This window comes from Lupinus angustifolius, chromosome LG12, assembly GCF_001865875.1.
Source record: "Lupinus angustifolius cultivar Tanjil chromosome LG12, LupAngTanjil_v1.0, whole genome shotgun sequence".
Lineage (NCBI taxonomy): Eukaryota > Viridiplantae > Streptophyta > Magnoliopsida > Fabales > Fabaceae > Lupinus > Lupinus angustifolius.
This window is the reverse complement of record NC_032020.1, coordinates 11116049-11141149: the sequence shown is the minus strand read 5'-3', so window position 1 is coordinate 11141149 and position 25101 is coordinate 11116049. Positions and strand designations below refer to the sequence as shown.

The 25101-nt window shown below is 37.4% G+C and overlaps 1 protein-coding gene across 1 annotated transcript in view; it reads left to right on the top strand.

Annotated features, from left to right (window-relative positions):
* LOC109362145 overlaps window positions 1529–25101 on the top strand; it is a gene marked incomplete in the record, with an annotated part of 33535 nt that continues 9962 nt past the window's right edge. Inside the window, 7 exon segments of the mRNA XM_019607747.1 lie at window positions 1529–1612; window positions 2019–2585; window positions 3351–3782; window positions 3965–4484; window positions 4872–6271; window positions 6353–6407; window positions 6519–6835. Of these exon segments, the coding sequence (XP_019463292.1) occupies window positions 2060–2585; window positions 3351–3782; window positions 3965–4484; window positions 4872–6271; window positions 6353–6393 (2919 nt within the window).

Genomic DNA, 25101 nt, shown 5'->3' with positions numbered 1-25101 from the left:
AACAAGATAGAAATAATAACAAGACAACAAAACAACAAGATAACAATAACAATAATATGAGCACCGATAACATAATTTTAACAGTTACAATGTTTCACCGATGATTAATAACAATAATACTTTCACAACAATAATACTTGAATCCTCTTTATTTGGTTGTGGGATTGGTTTAAGTTCTAAAAAAATATATCAAATATAATCAATTTAAAACATAACAATATATATATATATATATATATATAAGTGTGTGTTATAGAATATAACAAATAAAATATAGGTACAATTTTGGAGTTGAGACTTAAGAATAAGTTTGGAAGACACTTAAAAGTATTACACACTTAAACTTTACATACAATTTAGGTCCGGTCTGGATTGGTCTGGATCCAAGAGGTGAAACCAAAATTCGGACCGGACCAATCGGTCTTTAAAAAATAAGTCTAACACAATCCAAATACATTCGGTTTTTGCAGTTTCAATCTATTTTAGATCGGTTTTCAGTTTTATTGTTTGACTGATCTAGATTTGAACACCCGCGAGAGTTTATCAGAACTTTTCGTTAATGAAGCGGTACCGTAATTTTTACTATGGAAAAGCCTACAAAATTTATACTTGCTGTAACCTTTGGTTTCTTTCTAATTAATCCATGGTTTTTATAGGAATAGAATTACTGTTTATCTTGCTATGATTGGTGTGGTTAGGACTTGCGAAATTATGAATGAACTATTTAACTCTGAAGTTTGATATGGCCATAATAACAACATGTTTATTTATATAAAGTATATAAGGAGTTAGGTTATTTTCTCTAACCACTTAAATTATAATATATATTCTCTTTAATCATTTCCTACAAAAATATCTTTAAAATTAAACAAAATAATACACATGTTATACTTTAACTAGCAGAAAGAAAAAAATTATATTCTAAAAAGATATTTTATTCTCATATAATTGCAAGTTGTGATGAAAAGGAATTATTTCATATTGGTGGTGAATAGTGATAACATATGATTAATCGATGATATCATATTCATACTATATATAAAACCAAACTACATTATAACTATTTATATAATACAATTTTCACTTATCTATTTTGCCCTTATAATTAATAATTATTACAATATTTTCATATAATAAAAAATATAAAAATGGAGGTTAGATGAAGTTAGATTCACTAAATATATCAAATTACCAATACAATTTTTAATAATATCACAATTCATTTATATATTTTTATCAAAAAATTATAATATCATGTACAAAAAAAATGATATAATTCTATAAAATAAAATATATAAAAAATTAAATGTTCAATACTAAAAAATAAAAATGTGGGTCAACAAACATATAGTGATTACCGACACACTAATGTATTATAAAAGCCTAAGTTACCAAAAAATGAAAAAAAAGGTAGTCCAAATCCGCTTGGATAATCACAACCTAAATCCATTTTTTAAATCGGTCGGTCCGGCTGTGCTATCAATTATTATATCCAAACTATAAATTTTTGGGTTTTGGCATACAAGTCCGAAGTTAAAAGCAAATTACCCGATATATCCCAGCAGGACCCGTTTTTCTCCTATCATCAGAAATCAGAAAGAATACAGACCAGGTGCGCTATCCTTCTCTGTATTCTTCCCCTCATATTCTTCTCTTTGGTTACTCATAAATTCTCCTACAATATTTTCCATATCTTTCTCGATCTCCTCTTAACCTTTAAAACTCACCTCGATTTTCTCTCCCATTATAATTTTCGGACAACGACTTTGAAATCTAATGAACCCTTGAATCTTGAAGCCTTTATGAGAGCATTTTTTTAACTATTGGGTTGTTGAATATCTCTGAATTTATCATCGGATTCGAACTGTTAGGGTTTTGTTACGGGTTTTAGAGGTTTTTAGGGTTTCAATCTAATTCGAGGGTCTCATGTTTGATATTTTGTTTCTTTATTAATGGAAGCTGTGTGTTGTTGATTTTGATAGCTTTATTGAATTAATTGTGTTCATTGAATCAATTAGGTATTTGTTAGGTGATTTCTGATCTTTTCAAACTAGGGTTGATGGCTGATCGGACTTTAGCCGTTGTAAAACCAATTTGGATGAAGCAAGCCGAGGAGGCCAAGATCAAGAGCGAGGCTGAGAAGGATGCAGCAGCAAAAGCTGCTTTCGAGGCTACATTCAAAGATTTGGAGAAGAATCATGAAAGGGGGACTGTTCTATCAGACAGTGAATCTGAAGAGTATGAGGATTTGGCCAAGAAGCCGATTGGGCCGGTTGATCCTGCAAACTGTACTGCTGCGGGTACTGGGATAGCAGGTGGAGCGGCTGGTGCGCCGTCATCATTTACGGTTGTGACCAAGGATGCTGATGAGAGGAAGGTTTTGACTGGGGGTGCGCAGATTAAGGTGAAGGTTGTGCCAGGATTGGGTGTCGGAGGGGCAGAGCAAGAAGGTATTGTGAAGGATATGGGTGATGGGACTTATACTATTACTTATGTGGTGGCCAAGCGAGGGAATTATATGGTCAGTGTTGAATGTAATGGCAAGCCAATTATGGGTAGCCCATTCCCTGTGTTTTTCAGTGCAGGTATTCATCATTATTCCCTTGTAAAAATTACCCTATACTTTAATGTCTTACATGTGATGCTTTCAGCCTATGTTTGGATGGAATTGAGTTGGAATGGAATGGAATGATGCTAGGTTACGTTGTTTGGTTTCTTTATAACAAAGATTAGATGGAATGAAGTGTTTAAATAGGATGAAAACAATTCCGTTCCATTACCTCTATTTATCTTCCCTTCCCATTTGGGGTACACTATGGGATGAGATGGAACCAACTTATTATTTACTCCATTCCAATCCGTTTGATCATAAAATATCCAGTCAATGGTATGATATTGTTTCATTTCACTCCATTTTGTTTCATCTGTTCCATTCCATTCCACCTATTTAATATCCAAAGATAGCCTCAATGCTGAATCTGATGGTTTCAATACAGACATTTATCATTATTAATATTTATTTTTTATTTATTTATTTTGATAAATATATATCTGCTGCAATGTAGTCCTTTTGAGTTGTTCCTGGTTAACAGGTTCACATGGTTTCATTTTATATTATATATGTATGATTTGTTTTGTGTACCTTTTCGGTGAGTTGGTATTTCAAAAAAGAGAGGGGGATAGAGAGAAATATTAGGTTGAGAAGTATATGTCCTCAATTTGCATCACAAGACTTTGTAAACTTCAGACTTTTCATGTTTGAATGTCGAAAGTTGAAACCTTGCTATGCTGCACATAGCTTTCATCTTCATGGATATTGATTTTCAATACTTTGATTTATTTTGTTGTAGGTAGTAGTAGTGGCGGGCTGCTTGGTTTAACTCCTGCATCTACATTTCCAAATCTGGTTAATCAAAATCAAACGACTATGCCCAACATGCCGAATTATTCTGGGTCTGTTTCAGGGGCATTCCCAGGATTATTGGGAATGATTCCAGGGATTCTTGCCGGACCTTCTGGGGGTGCTACTTTGCCAGGATTTGGGGCCTCACTAGGGGAGATTTGTCGTGACTACCTTAATGGGCACTGTGCAAAAGTTGATTGTAAGTTGAATCACCCACAACATAATTTGCTAATGGCTGCCTTAGCTGCAACAACCTCAATGGGGACACTTAGCCATGCTCCTATGGCGCCTTCTGCTGCTGCAATGGCTGCTGCTCAGGCAATAGTTGCTGCCCAAGCCCTTCAAGCACATGCAGCTCAGTCAGCAAAAGATTCAACTGGTATATTGTGTGCTAATTAATTTTATTTTGTATCGGCGCTCTGTTCTTTATTAACCAGCTCTTTTATGATGAATGGATTGTCATGTTGATTTGGTGCTATGTATGGTCATGGATTTTCTGATGTTTCTTTTTTTGTGGTCATTTTAACTATTTTTTATGATTGATGTTGCTACCAAAAACAGCTTCACCCGATAAAGCTAGTAAGGATGACACATTGAAGAAAACTCTTCAAGTTAGTAATCTTAGTCCACTTCTCACAGCGGAACAGCTAAAACAGCTCTTTGGCTTCTGTGGCACTGTTATTGAATGTACACTCACTGATTCGAAGCATTTTGCTTATATAGAATACTCAAAACCTGAAGAAGCAACTGCAGCTCTGGCATTAAATAACATAGATGTTGGGGGGCGCCCTTTGAATGTTGAAATGGCGAAATCCCTCCCGCAGAAACCATCTCATGTAAATTCTTCAATGGCTTCATCCTCGATTCCTTTGATGATGCAGCAAGCTGTTGCAATGCAACAAATGCAATTCCAGCAAGCGCTTCTTATGCAACAAACTATGAATGCACAACAAGCTGCTAACAGAGCTGCAACTATGAAATCTGCCACAGAGTTAGCAGCAGCCCGGGCTGCAGAAATAAGTAAGAAATTGAAAGCTGATGGAGTTGGAATTGAAGAGAAAGAGACAAAAGAGAAATCCAGGTTTGGCTACATATCAATTTTAGTAGGAATGTAGTCTACTTGCCATTCCTGTTTGTTTTAAAGCCAAATGCAGTTCCTTTATTTCTATGTAGACATAGTAGAGTTATGTGTATGGAAGCTAAAAGAGGCCAGCAAGAGTAATTAAAGTACGATTATTTTGGATCAATATATTACTTATTATATGTGAGACAAACATGCATTTTGTGTTTTGAATGGAACAAATTATTGGTGTCCTGGCTGCTGGAAATCATTGATCATGGCTTGTTTTTTTTTCAAATAATTTTTTGCGACAAAATCTTATGATATTTTTGCTGAATATTTTTTTATCCTTCATTATGATGTCGAAGGTGTCTGCCTCCAAATTTAAATTTTGATTTCCATTTTCAGATCACCTTCTCCCCCTCATGGCAGATCTTTGCCAAAGTCTAGATCTCCTATCAGTTACAGGAGAAACCGGAGGTCTCGTTCCTATTCACCTCCTCGCTATGCCAAGGATCATCGGTCCAGGTCACCATTGAGGTTCCATCATCATTCTGGCATTGAAAGGGAACGGCGGTCCTATAGAGACATCAGGGAACATAATGATAAAAACAGAAGACATGATTCGTATAGATCACGTGATCATCATTCATCTTCTTATAGAAGAAACAGGAGTAGGAGTGTGAGCCCACATGCAAGGAAATCATATCCTACCGAGTCTGTTTCTCCAAAACGTCGCACAGAAAGTTCTCCTCGTAGAGGAAGGAAACCATCACGTGCCAATTCTGGCTCACCAGGTCATAGAAGAGGAAGTAGGTCATCTCCAAAGGATGATGAAAGGAAACTAAGAAACAGTAGGCGCTCAAGGTCTAGATCTTCAGATGATAAGCTTCACTCTTTAGACAAAAATGAAGAAATCTTGTATGGAAGGTCTAAACATAGAGAGAGAAGGCGGTCGAGGTCACTATCTGTGGATGAGAAGCCTCAACAAAAGAGCCGATCCTCCCCAAGAAGAGTGGATGAAAGTAGATCCAGGCACAAGAAGCGATCCAGGTCAAAATCTGTGGATGGTAAGCACCATTTTCCTGAGAAATTGGATGAAAATAGAAACAGAAGACATAGTGATAAAAGGCGCTCCAGGTCAAGATCTACAGAAGATAGGGATCAAACTGATGAAAGAGAGGATGAAATAAAAAGTGAAAAGGCAAAGCGATATGATACTAAAAGGACCAAATCACAATCTGTTGACGAGAAGCATCATTCTAAAGATAAATTGGGCGAAAAGAAAGAAAAGAAATCAAGGAACTGTGATCGAAGGCGTTCGAGGTCAATATCCCTTGAAGGAAGGCAAGACAAAGGAGGCTCTTCATCCCATAGAAATTTGGATGAGAGCAATTCTGAACAGAGACCATTCAGGTCAAAGTCTCCTGAGGGCAAACACTCCAGTGATAAGTATGGAAGTAAAGATGAAAGATCAGGGCATCGAGAGAAAGCCTCATCTAAGTCGAAAATAAAAAATCATAAGCAATGTGATGGGAGTGAGATCTCCGGAAGAAATTTCAAGGAGTATGAATCTCAAGGAATTACACAATCTTGTTCTGGATCTGCAAAAGGTAACCATCATTGGAATGATGGAGAGAATGCTACTTGTGAAGAACATTCAGAACTTCTTGAAGATGCCATGCAGGAACCAATTATAAACGTGAAGGGTTCAACCAACCTGAATGATAATGGGATTTTGATTTCAGTGAATGACAAGCGCAAGTTAGAAGGATCAACCAAAAATGAAGAAGCTGATGATATCGCAGGTATGACACGTCCTATTGTCAAACATTGACATAAATCGTGTTCGGCTAGCTACATTAATATGAGAATTTTCTTTTGTACAGAGTGGAGGTCCATTGAAGAAGTGGGAACTGGAAAATATTAAGCCTACTATGCTTGGTAAGTTCTTCAAATGTAGAACAAATTTAATTATGCTCTCTTTTATGATTATCTAATTTTAGTTTTTCTGTTTAGAACTCATTGAAGCTAGTTATTTTCTATGCTTTACAGGAGTGGTGATTTAAATGGTTCTAAAGATTCAACTGGCTTTTGACAATGCTAACAACATAGCTGAGTAGTGATTCCTGTTATTTCCTCTCGAATTAGAATAAGCACTGGCAAGATGAGGATAAACAAAGTTACCCAACTCATAAATGCTGATCAGTGAAAGCTTTCACCCAAGGCTGATATGATTTCCTGAACAAGTTCTTTTTAGGGAGTAGACTGTTTGTTTTAAGGAGAAGCAGAATTGTCAGGGAGGCTTCCACTATTTGATTTGACCACCAGAACTTCTCTGTTGGCTTATGAACATCTTCGGTTTTTTATTTATTTTTGCAGGTGGTTGGACCAAGATGGAACATAGAATCCCTGAGCTGTTGATGTAGCTTAAGGTTTCAAGATTTGTCCTGCTCTTATCATGACCAACCATGCAGTGCTTATATCATGGTTCTTTTACTGCTTGATTGATGTATGTTGGAATGTTATTTAAAGTATACTATTCTTCTTTTTTTTGTTAACATTGTTGTGTTTTGCAACATTTGAGTCTTGATATCTATATTGAATCTGATGGAATCTGTATGTTTTTGGTTTCTAGTCCTCCAGAGGTTATGATAATGAGTAGGAACAAACCCTTTTATCCACCGACCTGATTATATGCATCTAAAACTTTTTGGGTCAAGGGTGGCAATAATGTTGTGTTAAACTGAACTTTGGACAATGATATTTTAGTTTATCCTCCCTTTTGTCTGTGTTATATATAGATTCTACATACAACTTACAAGCATCATACTTTGATGTGGTCAACCATAGGCTCCTTTTATCTTCTCATATTTAATCGTACGGTGGGAATGTTATACCCAAAACAAATGCAGGTATTCACATTGAAATCATTTGGAGCTCTGAGATACAGTTTCGCAAGGTTGAATTTCTCTTGTTAATGAAGGTATGTAGTCAGATTCTGATGCTCTGCGATTTAGAGCATATCTGTTTTTAATCCATATAGTGTTGAGAGTAATGGGAGTTACTTTCCTTTGCCAATTTTTTCCTATCATCTGGTGTCTTATGCTGTCCTGCATTTTTTCCTTTTTTCTTTCCTTTTTTTTCTTTTCCCGAGGAATTGTCATGGTTAGGTAAAGCTTCTCGATAAGGTCGGGTGAACCTGGATGTTGCTGCAATGAGTTGCATCGTTTTGCATTTGAACACATTGGCCGAGTTAGAGTCTTTACTTAAGTAAATGGTGAAAAGCAAATGTTGATTTCTCAACAGGTAAATTCTCCATGTGACTGCTGGGTCTTCCTCAATTTTTGTAGGATCCCGAATAAAATTTGTTTGTATGGTTGCCACGGTGTTAACCTAATCTTGTGCTTCATTTAGTTTTTAGTTGTCCTTGCTCAAATCAATATTTCCAGGTTTCCCTCACCACAGTTATGTGCAGTGACTGATTTTCAGTGTCATCTTAATGACTATGTTCAGTTTTCCATGTCTTGATTTTATATGAGTGGGGATCCACTTACTGCAAGAGTAAGTTTTTTTAATTTACTCATCATCCTAGCCATCAATTCTAGAGATATCTAATGGTTTAAATCTACTCACTAGAATTAATGGCTAGGATTAGGAGTAAGAGTTTAAAAAACTTACTCTTGGAGTATGTGGATCCTTCCTCGTTATATATTGTCATGGAACATGGATTTTGGTGTCTAAAAGATGAACTTGTTGGTTGTTGCTTAGAAAGGTTCCCTAGAAGTTTCTGCTTTTGCCTTTCTTTAAAAGTGGTTATGAATCTCACCCATAAAGCTTTTCCTTTACTTTTTTTCTTTCCTCAATCCCCCTTCTTCTACATAGGTTGGAAACAGCCTCTTTGTGTTCGAAAGTAAGACTGTGTGCATGTACCTTCCTTAGACCCTATGTGGCAGCATTGTGCAATAGCTGCACTTTTGGGGTAAAGCTGTTGACATGAACTTATGAGGCAGCTGAAAAGATGATTGTTGAAGTTTGATCTATGGGAGTTCCTTTCCTTTGTGTTTTAGTTTTCTTATGTTTTATCTCTTTGCATCAACTGGTCCAGTCGCCAATGAAGCCTGCAAATGTATGCCTTGCTATGTTGGCACTTATCAGGCTATTACCATAAAATTGATCTGTTCATGCTCTCCATAGTCCATAGTTTGACACAGGAAAAGTACACACTTATGTAATTTATCATTTACATATAGAACTGTACTACTGTGTATCATAAGGATGGTAAAATAATTCTCCAAGTATAATTGGTGCAAAATAAAAAGATTTAAAAAACTCTGGTTTCTCTGTCAAATACTTATCATGTTAAATAAATGAATAGTCTCCCATTCAAAAGAAGAAAATAATAAAACAACTTTTCTCTAGGTATACTTGTGAAGACCATTGTGTATAAACTAGTGGCCGTTAACAGCTTGGAAGGCATATTCCCGCTTAAGAAAGTCAAACAAAAACAAAAGAAAGGCGCCTGTGTCTATATATGTATTATCCTTTCAAACAAATAAAAAGCAAGTGATTAACATGTAGATTGTAACCTTTCCCATTTTGGCTCAGAATTCCACCCTTATATTCCAATTCAAACTGTTCTGGGAGTTCTAAAGAGTTTAATGTGTACACAATCATTATATTATTTACCATCAAGTGTATCAATTATATACCTCAAACTTCTCTTTTAGTCAATGATAATTTTTGTAACGAGTAGTGTAGATATAGGCTTTACTTTGGTGGTAAGATTGAATTTTTAATATGCACAATTGTAATGTCAATTAAGGTCTTGTGGCAATCTTAAGACATCATTGGATACACTATTCAATTGTTTACTGCTAAATGATTGTAGTTATCCTTAACAACTTCCTTTGTCATCCTCATTCATTCTTATCTTCATCATGTGCTGGATATTAGCAAGTCATCATATGGACAATGTACTTCAAACCCTGGTCCCGGTTATCTTTACCATTTTTATTATTAGTACAATTCTCCATTTTCAACACCAGTCACATGTACAAACCTCTATCTTCACCAATAAGACGTAAATCTAGTGGCATAAATCTTTGTTGAGAGGATAACCACATGTCCTAAAAAAAATTAGTTCATTGGTTATACAAAAAAAAACTCCTTCACCTAACTCCTTTTCTTGTCGAGGTTATTTGTAAAAAAATATGCGTTTAATATATATGCACTATCAATGTAAAGATTTTTACACTATCAGTATATTATCCACAATTGATTTGTATTATTTTTGTTTGAGAGTCCATGATAGTTAATATGAATGATCAATGATTTGTCGACAATGTAAAAAACACTTACACTATAAACATACATATACTACAAAGTACGGGTAGCAAATTGATGGATTTGGATCATGATGGATGGATATGGATTTGGATCATAATGGATGAATATGGATTTGGAACATAATAGATGGATGGAAAGTCATCCATCAATTCATATAAATTCATAAAATCACATTTTTAAACTATCTAATTCATTCATATTCAACGTATTTCAATCCATCTATTCCATCCATATATCCATTTTAATGGATTGGATGGATGAATATCCAATTCATTTTTTTTAATTTGTACTATATCATTTTTGAAGGAAAAAATATTTTAAAAATTATTATTTAATAAAACATTTTTAAAAATCAATTTAAAAATCTTAGTATTTAAATTTACTTATGTAAGTTCTAAAAGACAACAATGTAGGTGATGTCAGAGATACTATATTGTGCAATCATGTATTTTTTCTTGCGCTCAATCATGACACATGTTGATATAGCAGAAGCGATTGTTGTGCAGTGTTGACCACAAGCAATCAAATAATGTGCATAAAATAAATAGAAGAGAAGAAACAAGAGAATTTGTTAACAGAGTTCGGCCAATTGTGCCTACATCTCCGGGAGCGCTAAACGGCTACCAAAATATTATTAGAGAATAAGGATTACAAAACCTAGCACACCCATGAGCCCACCTGCCCATGGGTGTTTATACTTGGTGCTTATATCTGGTACACATTATAACAAGGGACTTGAGTCCAATATATAATTACTCTACTCTATTTTAATACTAGACAATGTGAGACCAATTCAATAACATATTTCAAGCATTCCCAAAAATCTCCACCTTCATTGAGATAGAAGAATATATCGCTCCTTAGGAAATCTACACAAGAATCTTCACCTTAGCGAATATATGATTTCACCTTGTTCAATGTCTAATTCACTTTAACTACTCCCCTACAGCATAGACCTTATGAGTATCCTTGACGATGTTATCAAGAGCCTAGCTCTCCAAACTTGTAGTGCAGCTTCTCGTACCGCCACCAAATGGAACACGTCGCCTAGCCACCTATTGCTAGGAAGTCTTTCGATATATTGGCACCTCTATACAAAAGTTCACCAACAATCGTCCTCTTCAATACTCAGTCAAATTGAATCTTGGAGCTTCCTTGGAAAGCCTCAACCGCTACCACTATTGTCTACTCTGACAATCCTAGTTCAAAAGAACTATCATACTCCGCCATAAAGAGTATACCCACAGCACACACCTTGCATCAATGCTAACTAATGTTTGTGTCACATTCTTTCATACAAGCCAATGCCCATGTCACACATCTGCATCTCTACCAATGCTCGTGTTACAACTTGCATCAAAGCCAATATCCATGTCACACCCTACATCAAAGTCAATCGTCGTCTCTGTGTTTTTGTAGATCTGCTAACAATTAATATCTTTCACTATGATGTCTCAACCACGCCATTAGGATATTCCACTTCTCACCTCAAATGAGAATATTCTCTCAACATCTAGAGATATATTGTCAGCATCTGTCTCTGGATTAAACTCAACACATGAGTCTTTATCTCCACCTTGATCCTAACCCAATACATGAACTTAAGGGGTTCTGGATCAACACATACATCACCCACACCACAGTTCTGCCATGTTTCTTTCTCCTTGAACTCATCTACTATATCTTTGTCACTACCTTGACACACCTTGTCTAGCCACCACGCCTTCACCCTCTTTAGACATTATCAAACGTCTGCATTAAGAACCATCTACCAATTGGCTCTCATACCAATTGTTGGTGCAGCGGAAGCGATCGTTGCACAACATTGGCCACAAGCAATCAAATAATGTGCGTAGAAAAATAGAAGAGGAGAAACAAGATAATTTGTTACGGGGTTCGGCTAATTGTGCCTACGTCCCCGGGAGCGCTGAGCGGCTACCAAGATATTATTAGAGAATAAGGATTACAAACCCTAGCACACCTATGGGCCCACCTGCCCATGGAGTGCTTCTATTTAGTGCTTATATCTTGTGCACATTATAACAATGGACCTGAGTCCAATATATAATTACTCTACTCTATTCCAATACTAGACAATGTGGGACCAATTCAATAACATATTTCAAGCATTCCCAAAAATCTCCACTTTCATTGAAATAGAAGAATATATCGCTCCTTAGGAAATCTACACAAGAATCTTCACCTTAGCGAATATATGATTTCACCTTGTTCAATGTCTAATTCGCTTTAACTGCTCCCCTACAGCATAGGCCTTATGAGTATCATTGACGATGTTATCAAGAGCCTAGCTCTCCAAACTTGTAGTGCAGCTTCCCGTACCGCCATCAAATGGAACACGTCGCCTAGTCATCGATTGCTAGGAAGTCTTTCGATATATTGGAACCTCTACACAAAAGTTCACCAACAATCATCCTCTTCAATACTCAGTCATACTGAATCTTGGAGCTTCCTTGGAAAGCCTCAACCACTACCACTATTGTCTACTCTCATAATCCTAGTTCAAAAGAACTATCATACTCCACCATAAAGAGTATACCCACAACATACACCTTGCGTCAATGCTAACTAATGTTTGTGTCACATTCTTGCATACAAGCCAATGCCCATGTCACACCTCTGCATCACTACCAATGCTCGTGTTACAACTTGCATCAAAGCCAATATCCATGTCACACCTTACATCAAAGTCAGTCGTCGCCTCTGTGCTTTTGTAGATCTGCTAACAATTAACATCATTCACTATGACGTCTCAGCCACGCAATTAAGATATTCCACTTCTCATCTCAAATGAGAACATTCTCTCAACATCTAGAGATATATTGTCAGCATCTGTCTTTGGGTTAAACTCAACACATGAGTCTTTATCTCTACCTTGATCCTAACCCAATACATGAACTTATGGGGTTCTGGATTAACACATACATCACCCACACCACAGTTCCGCCATGTTTCTTTCTACTTCAACTCATATGCTATATCTTTGTCACTACCTTTGACACACCTTGTCTAGCCACCATGCCTTCACCCTCTTTAGCCATTATCTGACGTTTGGGTTAAGAGCCATCTACCAATTGGCTCTGATACCAATTGTTGGGGCAGCGGAAGCGATCGTTGCGCAGCGTTGGCCACAAGCAATCAAATAACGTGCATAGAATAAATAGAAGAGGAGAAACAAGATAATTTGGTAACGGGGTTCGGCCAATTTGCCTACGTCCCCGGGAGCGCTGAACGGCTACCAAGATATTATTAGAAAATAAGTATTACAATCCCTAGCACACCCATGAGCCCACTTGCTCATGTGGTATTTCTATTTGGTGCTTATATCTTGTGCACATTATAACAAGGGACATGAGTCCAATATATAATTACTCTATTCTATTCCAATACTAGACAATGTGAGACCAATATAATAACATATTTCAAGCATTCCCAATAACACAAAAATATTATACCAATTATTATTAATTTTTGACAATATGCTTTGATAAAAATGATAGTATTGTTGAATGAACTCTTTTGTTAGAAAGAGAGTAGTTTATATCACTTGTATCAAAACTGATGAAGTGGTCTTAATATCGCTATAGTACAATATTTATACCGATCGTGCAATTATACCGGTAAAAACTAGTCATACTGGTTGGTTTTCAATTTAACGTACCAGTCATACCGGCTTTCATTTAAATTTTTTTCCAATGAAAGTGATTTATTTTTACCAAAATATTGATATGGATGATCAAACATATAACTACTACATTTTTATACATCTAAAATGTACATATTTAACAAGTAGTAAATAAAAATAGTTATTGTTTTCTTTATTGATTTTTCAACATTAAAATTAGTATAAAATATATGTATATCTAACTTTACTGGTATGCGGTTTAATTAGCGAACAACTATACTAGTACTCTGACCAATAAGATATTCATTCAAATTTTTTTTTTGAATGAATTGGGTATTCATTCAAATAGATATATATACTCATGAATATTCATTGGATATAATGGATGGATTTGAATTCATTCATTATCAACACTATTCATTAGATTATATCTATTTAAATACATTAACTCTAACATATGGATTTGGATGGATTTAATCTTAATGGATTGTGGATTATAGATAATTTACCACCTCTCCTACAAAGAAACACATTTTTCAAAGCCCAAACAAACAAAGCTATATATTATCACTTACTCGCTTTCAACATAAGAGGACGGAAATCCTGGACCATTTATATGAAGTTGTTATGCATCTAACAAGTAACACTTGAAATTCTGACAACTAAAATCACCCTAAATCACTAAGGTACCAATCAGAAAAATACAATCTACATATTGCAAACAATTGGTAGAGAAATCGAGACATAGCATAGCCATATACTAAAATAATTGGTAGTCCTGACACAATTGAACTATGGGTATCATGAACAAATTGAAGAAAAATGATATTAGTTTTTTAATTAAAGAAATGATTTTTCAATCTTATTATTGTGTCAGGTCCACTAATTTCATTCTCTAATAAGACCTATGTATTCGAGCAAAGCTTATGAAAGTAACCATGTTTTTACTAAATAATTTTAAATTCAATTATCCCAAACTAATTCAACTTCAATAATAATAATAATAATAATAATAATAATAATAATAATAATAATAATAATAATAATAATAATAATAATAATAATAATAATAATAATAATAATAATAATAATAATAATAATAATAATAATAATAATAATAATAATAATAATAATAATAATAATAATAATAATAATAATAATAATAATAATAATAATAATAATAATAATAATAATAATAATAATAATAATAATAAGAATAAGAATACATTTATAAGCTTACAAAATATACGAAACCGTGTCCAATTATGATCACTTAAATCAAACATGTGTGTAAACTTTAATTTATGCATGCATTTTAAAATTAATATTTTTTATAATGATAAATGAGTGACCTCTCAAAACACACGAGTGTTAAACATAACTAATGAATAATCACAAATAAAGACAAGAACAAGGAAGGTCCCCGATGATGAACGTCTCTTCAGTCCAAGAATGGTCGTGCTCTCTTCCATCATTTTGAGGGATTTGTAAAGAATTGGAAGGTTGGCTTTTTCTGGGTAGAGCCTCGAGGATCCTGCCATACCTGGGCGTTCAGCCCCGATGGTCTACCCCTCTTCCCATTTTCTTGGAATGAGAGCATTCATCATAAGCTTGTTGACTGCTTCAGTTTCTCTTACAAACAACTAGATGACCGAGAAAGGGAGGTGACAGATGAGATGATGGCCTGAATCAAGGAGAGGAGGGCCATCGAGTGCTATGGGCTCATCTAGAGCGACCAAACATTCAAGGAATCGGTCATTAGGTATGCGACCGTAGGTATCTTCATATATTTTTTTATTAATATATTTAGTGTTTGACTTGTTTTTTTGTCTTTTTTCACCAGCATTTATGGGTGACCAAGTAGCCCGGAGTCGTCTTCTGAAGCGGGCCGCCTAGAAGAGGAAGGATGCTAAGGTCAACAAGAGGGAAAGGCATAACTTGCCGCCCCGATCCGGAAGGCCATCCATGGAGATTGCCACTCCTTAGAGGGAAGGTGGACGGTCTAATGAATCGGGAGAGACTCCCCTCTCCCGCCATGAATCCACCCTCCCCATTGCTCTTATGCCAACCCCAGTTCACTCGGTCGATCTGACCTTGGAGGAAACCACCCCCATTGTAGTCGTTGGAGAGGATTCTACTCGCCAAGAAAGGCCTAGAAAAGGGAAGGATGCTCGAGTGGGCAAGGGGAAATCGACTTCTGCCAAGAAAGGGTATAACTACAACATCCCGATGGCGGTTGAGGAGGCATTAATCAACACAGGCACCCGAGAGACGATGGATAGCATGCCCCTGATTGAACTGTTGAGGAGGACCCAGGAGGTCGAGGTCTTGGTAGCTTCGATGGCTAAGTATCTCGAGGGTGAAAGGGTGCTTGCCACCCAGGTTGGGGAGGAGGCCATGTTCAATATTCAGGAGTAACATTCAGGCGAGCTTCAGGAACTGAAATAAAAATATGTTGAAGCCTTCAAGAGCTTGGAGGGGCAGAATCTGGCAGCGGGCGAACAACTCTCCACCATGTCACTCCAACTCAGAGACGCTCGGGAGGCTGCCTTGTCAGCACAGGAGAATTTATGAGGCGCCTAATGAGAGTTGACTTCTCTAGCTGACCGCCTTGGGAGAGCTGAAGAAGAGAAGCTTCCACTTGGAGACTAATTGAAGCTATTGGAAGGTTGGGAAGAGCGTCCCAAGTTGAAGTTGGCCGGGTGGGTAGGGAATTGGCTGAATTGATGGCGGCCTTTCTGAAGCTAGAGGATGAAGCTGATGTGGCGACTAATGCAGGTTGTGTAATGCTTTTTCCCAAGTCCGCTTAGTCTTCCCGGATTTTGACTGGTCCTAGACGTGGATGGATCTCAGGGTTACTCCTGAGGGCGAGTTGGTTGCCGATGAAGATGATGGTCATGTCACGCTTCTTGTTCCGGCCATGGATGGTGGGGAAGCTTGACTATTTATTTCTCCTCTTTTTTGTTTTTGATTCTATCATGTAATTGGTCGGATCTTGTATGTTCTCCCCTTGTTGAATGAAATGTTAGTTTTCTATTTGCTTTCCTTATTGTTGGTATCCCTGTTTTTATATCATAAACCTTTATTAACTGGAAATTATCGACTGATAAGGCCCCAGACTAACGTAGTGTAATAGGGTTAAATCCAAATAAACCAAATAATCTTGAAGTAATCATTATCGGGACTAATGCAATGTAACCTAATTAAATTCCAAACGAAGTGAACCAAATAATTCTGAAGTAATTAATACCAGGATTAATGCAATCGAAGTAGACCAAATAATTTGAAGTAACAATTGTCGGGATTGGTTCCAAATAAAGTAGACAAAATATTCTTGAAGTAATTATTGCTTGGACTAGTTCCAAATGAATTAGAACAAATAATTCATAAGTAATTAATACCCAGATCAATGCAAATGAAGTAGACCAAATAATTTGAAGTAACTATTGTTCGAATGGGTTCCAAATGAAGTAGACCAAGTAATTCTGAAGTAAGTATTTCCCGAACTAATGCATTGTAATGGGGTTAGGGTTGTGATTGCTTGGGTTGTGATGAATGGTTTGCATTTTAGGCGGATATTATCCGTGTCCTCAAGGAGGATTGATTTGAGACCAATGGGACTTGGTTCATGCCTTGGGTTTTTTAGGGATAGACCATCATCAATGGCAGAATAATATATGCCTTCGAGTGGTGATTGATTAGAGACCAAGGGGACTTGTTCCATGCCTTGGGTTTCTTAGGGATAAACCATCGTCAAAGGGGGACAGATCCATGCCTTCGAGGGGTGATTGATTGAAGACTAAGGGGACTTGGTCCACTCCTTGAGTTTTTAGGCATAGACCGATGTCAAAGGGGGACGGATCCACACATTCAAGAAGTGATTGATTGGAGACCAAGGAGACTTAGTTCGCGCCTTAGGTCTTTTAAGGATAGACCATCGTCAAAGGGGATTGATCCTGCTTTCGAGGGGTGATTGATTGGAGACCAAGGGGACTTGGTCCACACCTTGGGTTTTTAGGGATATACAACTATCAAAGGGGGACGAATCCACATCTTCGATGGGTGATTGATTGGAGACCAAGGAGACTTGGTCGACGCTTGAGTTTTTAGAGATAGGTTGTTGTCAAAGGGGGGGGGGAATCCACACCTTTGAGGGGTGATTGATTGGAGACAAATGGGGCTTGGTCTATGCCTTGAGTTTTTTAGGGATAGACTGCCGTTAAATGGGAACAGATCCACGCCTTCGATGGATGATTGATTAGAGACCAAGGGGACTTGGTCCATGCCTTGGGTTTTTAGGGATAGGTCGTCATCAAAGGGGGGCGGATCTATGCCTTTGAGGGGTTATTGATTGGAGACCAAGGAGACTTGGTTCACGCTTGCATTTTTTAGAGATAGGTCTTCATGAAAGGGGGAAAGATCCACACCTTTGAGGGGTGCTTGATTGGAGACCAATGGGGCTTGATCCACGCCTTGAGTTTTTTTAAGGATAGACCACCGTCAAAGGGGGATAGATCCACGCCTTCGATGAGTGATTGATTGGAGACTAAGAGGACTTGGTCCACGCCTTAAGTTTTATAGGGACATGTCGCCATCAAAGGGGGACATATCCACACATTCGAGGGTTGATTGATTAGAGACCAAGGGGGCTTGGTCCATGCTTGAGTATTTTTAGAGATGGGTCACCGTCAAAGGGGGACAGATCCACGCCTTCGAGAGGTGATTGATTGGAGACAAGGGGACCTGGTAATCGCCTTCGGTTTTTTCAGGATAGACCACCGTCAAAGGTGGACGAATCCACGCCTTCAAGGGGTGATTGATTGGAGACCAAGGGGACTTGGTCTACGTCTTGGGGTTTTTAGGGATAGACTACCGTCGAAGGGGGGCAGATCGACGCCTTCAAGGGGTTATTGGTTGGAGTCCAAGGAGACTTGGTCCACTCCTTGAATTTTTCAGGGATAAACCGCCGTCAAAGGGGGACAAATCCACGCCTTTAAGGGGTAATTAATTGGAAACCAATGAGACTTGATCCGCACCTAGGGTTTTTTGGGATAGACCGTCATCAAAGTGGGACATCCATGCCTTTGAGTGGTGATTGATTGGAGATCAAGGGGACTTGGTTCGCGCTTTGGTTTTTTAGAGATAGGGCATCGTCAAAGGGGTATGGATCCACGCCTTCGCCTGTTCTGCCAAGAAACAAATGAATAATGGCTAGTTAACATATATGTTTTTTAGATTACATAGGTTGTCTGACTACGTGAGGGGTCAACATTATATCCTTTTGTCATATATTAAGCAAAGAATTTTTGGAGGTTCATTGCATCCCATGTCCGCGAGATCTCATTCCCTAACAAATATTCAAGCTTGTAGGCACCTTTACCGATTTTATCAACCACTAGTATGGACCCTCCCAGTTTGGTGCTAGCTTTCCTTTGGTCCGACCAATGTCTGCTATTCGAAGGACCAGATTTTCAGTTTCAAAATCTCTTGGTATTACTGAAGCATTGTATTTAACAGTAGTTAGCCTTTTGAAGGCGACCTCTTTGATCTAGTCACAACCACTTTTATCTTCAATCTAGTCTAGGTTGTGTCTCAAGATAGTAGAGTTGGCGGCCTCATCTAATTGTAACGTCTGACAGATTGGCTCACCGATCTCTACCAATATCATAGCCTCAACGCCATAGGTGAGATTAAATGGTGACTCTCTGGTTGTAGAATGAGGAGTTGTTCTGTAGGCCCAAAGGACATGGTGTAGTTGATCGGGCGAAGCCTCACTGGTTTCATCCAACCTCTTATTTATTCCCTTTAGGAAGATATTGTTGGCCACCTCTTCCTGACCATTAGTTTGAGGATGCTCAACTGAGATAAAATGTTGTTTGATATGTAGCTCGAATAGTAACTTGCCAAACTTTTAATCTGAGAACTGGGTACCATTATCTGTTACAATAGCGGTCGGAATCCCGAACCGAGTGATAATATTTCTCCATGAAAATTTCCGGATGTTGGCTGAGGTGATGGTTGACAATGCCTCAGCTTCTATCCATTTGGTGAAATAGTTCATCCCTACTATCATGAGTTTGAGTTGCTTGACTACTAGTGGGAAGGGTCCCATAATATCCATGCCTACCTGCAGAATGGCCAAGAGATCATAGCGGTTGTCAATTCTTCTAGTTGGGCCTTCTGATGGTCGGCGAACATCTGACATTGGATGCACTTCTTGGTCAACTCAGAGGCGTTTTTCTCCATGATTGGTGTCGCGCCCCGATTTTCGGCTACGCGACCTCTCGAGTCGCCACTACATTTTTTACTGTAAAAAATGTAGAAAAATCTTTTTTAGCCCAATTACCTTGGGCTTTTTGGATTCTTGATATCCAGGTTCGGAAGTCGGTTACAGGGTAGGGAAGGTATTAGCACCCTACCCGCCCGCCTTAAGCGGTACCCTATACTAAACTACATGGATTACTATATTTTTATTTGTTGTTATTATTATTTTATTCAATTGTGTGATTAATTAATCAATTTTTATGAAGAAAAAAATTGTTTTTATTATTGTGTCTGACAAGAATGACCCCGATCCTACGTATCCCTATTAAGGGAATCAAAGCTTACTTAGTTCTTTATGTAGAAAAAGGTTTGTTGGTTGGATTGATTTTAGAAAATATAAGTGTTAGATCTTGACTAACAATCCTACCAATACAAGTGAAGTACAGCCCATACGTCCGATACCGCATTTTGTACTAAGGGTTAGTTAATATCTTAACATGTTTATGAACAAAATATTTTTGATTCGTTGGTGAATTAGTCATGGTGATCATTAAGTCGATGAAGTGCAGCCCATATGTCCGACACCGCATCATATCTTAAAATTAGACTGATTGTCGTCTTAGAATTAATAATGACATTATCATAAAAAATGTAATAATTATTTTAAGGACATTGATAAAAAATTCAAAGTGGTATAACATACTAATAGAAAATGTAATTTATTTCGAACTTTAAAAACTTACACATTTTATTTTATGTTTGGCTTCATCCAATATATCATATATTAAAATTTGGACATTCATTAACATGAATAGAATAAAAAACACATACTAAGTAACATAACATCGAAATAACAGATTCTATTTTTAATACCTATATTATTAGCATCATAATGGAATTAATTAAGTGGTACACCAAGAAATACATTTTTTATATAATAGAATTGGATGATTTTATTTATCATTCATACTCTTTGAATATCAAAATTAAAGTTCAGTTGTAAAAAATAGTGAAATAAAACAGCAATGGAATCTCATCACACTAACAAGCCCAGTTAATTTTTATAATCACAGGTCATATTCATGGAGTTCTAATTGTATACGCATAATTAAATTATTTATGATAATTAAAATTTCCAATTTCCATGATATAATAATTTAGCATATATAATATGATGATATCAGCGCAAATAAGGGACAACAAAAATGCAAACCTGATAAGCAAATGAATAAAATCCAACAAAACAAAGAAACCCACGTGGCAGGAAGAGGTTGGAGGGAATTCTTTTACTTCCCAGCGCCTGGACACGTGTCAGCGTCTGGTTAGGGGAGAGAGAGGTTGCACCGGTTGCACCGTGCACACACCCGCGCTGGATCCAGACGTCTGGATACGTCTAGACACGTGGCGTGGGATGGGAGGATGGACTCACGGATGGAACAATGAGCACGCGTGCCTAGAATCCGAGCTCTTCTAGGAAGGATCTGGTGCGGCGTGGTGTAGTGAGACCGGGACGTGTTTCGTCCCGTGATTGGTGGACCTGGGCGTGAAGGGGACCAGTCCACGTGGCACCGTGCGAGGCGCTAGATGCACGAAGGTGTAGGAAAACGCGGTGTGCGCGCCTACACTGGATCTCGTCTTCTTCTGGGAGCGTGATACAGTGCAGCGAGGTGCACCAAGGACGTGCCACGTTTCGTGCACGGGTTGGCTGGCCTTCTTGGTCAACCCAGATGCAAAATAAGTATGCAGATCCGACGGCTATGGATCAAGGACGCACGGATAGACAATGAATCCACCCACACAGGATTGGATCTCGCGGAAATGTTTATTTTTTCTCCTTTTTTCGCAGGACACTTTTGGGAGCTTTTTGTATGGATATTTTGGCAAGGTTTTCCAGTGTCTTTTCTCTTCTCCTTAAACCTTTATTTATAGGAAAAAATTTCACACTAAAAATGTCAAGAATCTGTCTATGCTTTTAATTTTTTTACAAATCAAATATTATAATTAATAACTTTAATCAGCCTGATTTGATTTCCTATTAACCATGCTATCTGAAAAAAATGATTTCAAATCTGAATTTGAATTTCAAATCTGAAATTCGAATTTAAATTAAAAAAATTGAAAAATATTTTCTTATTAGTTTGAATTTAAAATCTTTTTTTTTTTTGAGAAAATCTTTTATTTTTTATTATTTTTGTTTTATCTGAAAATAAATATATGGAGAAAGATAATCATTTTTTATTATTATTTTTTTGAAATTCGAAAATTAATAATAATAAATAAAATTTCCAATTATGATTTTAAGCGTGATATTTTATTTAATTGCTAAAAAAAATATTCTGAAAAATATTTTTAAAATATCTTTTACCATCTTCTATTTATGGAAAGCCATTTCGAAATAAAATAAAAATAAAATAAACATTTTTTCTACTTTTTTGTTCTTTTTGTTTTGGAAGATGACATGTGGGCCTTCGATGGCCCAAAGAACATTTTTTTGAAATGGAATACGTATTTTGGAAATGAATTGGGCTTTTTCTGGGCTGGACAAAAATGAGTGTTCACAATTGGCCAATAATAGCATGCCCGTAGCACTTTCTTTGCTAGAGAGGCCGTCCTAAGATGGTGGCCACGACTTCATTCATGAATCTCCTAGAGCACATACTATGACTTATCTAGGCCGAGGCATTTGAGCATTGAAACGGAAAAGCCCCAGGGATACAAAGAGCCTTGCACTAGTGTGTACAAGGATCTATACTGGAGGAACCTTTGTCTCACTTTCTGGTCGGCAGGGAGATCACCATGTAACATGTATTTAATGATAGGACGAATCTAGTCATACGGGATGGATATCTACACAATGATCATGACGCTAGGCTTCAAGATAGTTCCTTGAATTACCAATCTATTACTCCCTGAGCTTTTTGCGGTGGCTAATTTGGACAATATGTCTGTCTGGATATTTTGTTCTCTTGGGACATGTTGGATGGAGGCTTCACCAAACTTAGGCATTAACTCCTTTATCTTTCCCAAGTACTTACCCAACAGTGTGTCTTTTGTTTGGTAAGTGTTGGTTATCTGTGAGACGACCAACTGGGAGTCGCTACAAATAACTACCTCTTCTATCCTGACTTCTCTGGTGAATTGCAAACTTGTTATGCACGCTTCATATTCAACTTGATTGTTTGAAGTGGAGAAAGTGAAGGTCAACGAGTGTTCATTAGTCATCTCATGGCCATTATTCAACAAGACTCCAGCCTCATTACCCTGGGGATTGGATGACTCGTCCACATAGATCGTCCATATTTGTCATGAATTATACAGTTGGGTGGTCAACTCGCTAACAAAATTTGAAAGGGCATGACTTTTTATAGTTGTCCTAGGCTCATACCAGATGTCAAATTGTGAAAGCTCAATGGACCAGAAGATCATTCGCCTGGCCAATTTCAGTTTATGCAGGATATGTCGTATAGGTTGATTGGTTCTTACAACCATAGGGTGAGATTGAAAGTATTGTTGTAACTGCCTTGCTGCCACCAAGAGGGCATATGCCACCTTCTCCAATTTCTAATATCTAAGCTTGGGGCCTTGCAATGTTTTACTTGTGAAATAGACCGGTTTTTGACCTTCTAGGTAACTTTTACTATTCTTTCAGTGCCCATTTTTCTTATCTTTTGTGCGACTGGTTTTGCCTCAGAGGGAGTGGTTAATCGGTGACAGATGACTAAAGGGTCAATACCCACTATGTCGACATCGGACCAAGCAAAGAGGTCTTTGTTGACGTTCAAACATTCAACCAGGCTCGACCATTGAGTTTCTGTGAGGGTGTTGCCGATGTATACCAAGTTGTCATTCTTTGGCCCGAGTTGTAGAGAAGTTTTTTCTCCCTTTAGTTGTGGTCGAAAATCCCATTCATCTGCTCTGCCGTCTAATTCAACCAAATGGATGCCCATTTGCCTTTTCATTGGGGGTGGCCCTCTCCTTGTTGTTTGATTTGGCTAAAGACTCATTTGGTAACAGCTCATGGCGCTATGCTGATCCCCATTTATGGTGCATACCCAGAAATCAGATGAAAGGAATTTCATGCATAAGTGTGGTGTTGAGACCACTACTTCAAGACGATTTAACGTTGGCCAACCCATAATGGTATTGTAGGTAGATTTACAGTCAATGACAAAAAATATGGCATGAATTGTCTAGGTCAATGGTTGTTCACCAATCATCAGTCGTATGTCTACATATTCGCGCAGGGTGATTTCTTGTTCGGTGAAGCCCACCAATTGGCCATCATATGGCAATAGATCTATGCCCTTTAGTTCCACTTTTACAAACAGATCTTGGAACATAATATTTTCCGAACTGCCCTAGTCGACAAAAAGTCTTCCGAGTTTCTTATTGTTCATCTTAGTGGTGATGACTAGGGGATCATCATGACCGTGGACGACACTCTCATAGTCATGACCGTCGAATGAGATCAGAGGTACAACCTTGTTTTCATACTGCTAGCGAGTGCTTCTAATGGTTGCATGCATAACTTCTTGGACATACATTTTTTGAGTCGCCCTAGAAGTACCTCATGTGGCAAATCCTCCCGAGATGGTGTTATATAAACCAAACTCCTCTATTGTTGGTTGTTGGAATGGTACATGTCTATCTGATCCCTATTCGGAGGACGTTCGCGTTGAGTTCTTGGAGGGAAGCGTCTCCTAGAGGGGCTTGGTCGACGTGATGGTCGTGACCGTCCTTGCCGGGTTACCTGGCCGATGAAATGCTACAAGTGGTCGACTTGTATCAAGTCGCAGTACTTAGGTCGATATATTGTGAAAGTCTGTTGAAAGGGTAGTTCGGCATTTTTTTGTTGTTGAGAGTTTTCTCATCTCAACAAATCGTCCTGACAGCAATGTCAATTTGTTGAAAGATTAATACTCTCATTTTCGTTATGTTCCTTTTGTAAGTAAGAGAACTCGGTTTTATTCTTTGTTCGTCATCTCGGCTTTGTTGAAATAAACTCCAACGCCGGTATAATAGTTTCAAGAATATTCCAGTTACAACTTACTTTCTTAATAATCATGTGAATAAAGCATTCCTTCTTTGCCCCATCTCGCCTTTGTTAGAATAAATTCTAACATCGGTATAATGGTAACGAAGCAATTACCTACTACATAATTATTAAGTACCTTTGAATACCATCTCGATTTTGTGGAATAAATTCCAACATCGGTTTAATGGTATTCTAATATATAAAAGTGATGAATAGTTAGTTGTTAGATTCAAATAAGTAATTAAAGAACAAAAGAATAATAAATTTAGGTGACCTTTTATTTATTTACTCCTTTCGGGTTCATTTTATTAACAAACCAAACCTCTTCCTTAAGGAAGGTTGGTATT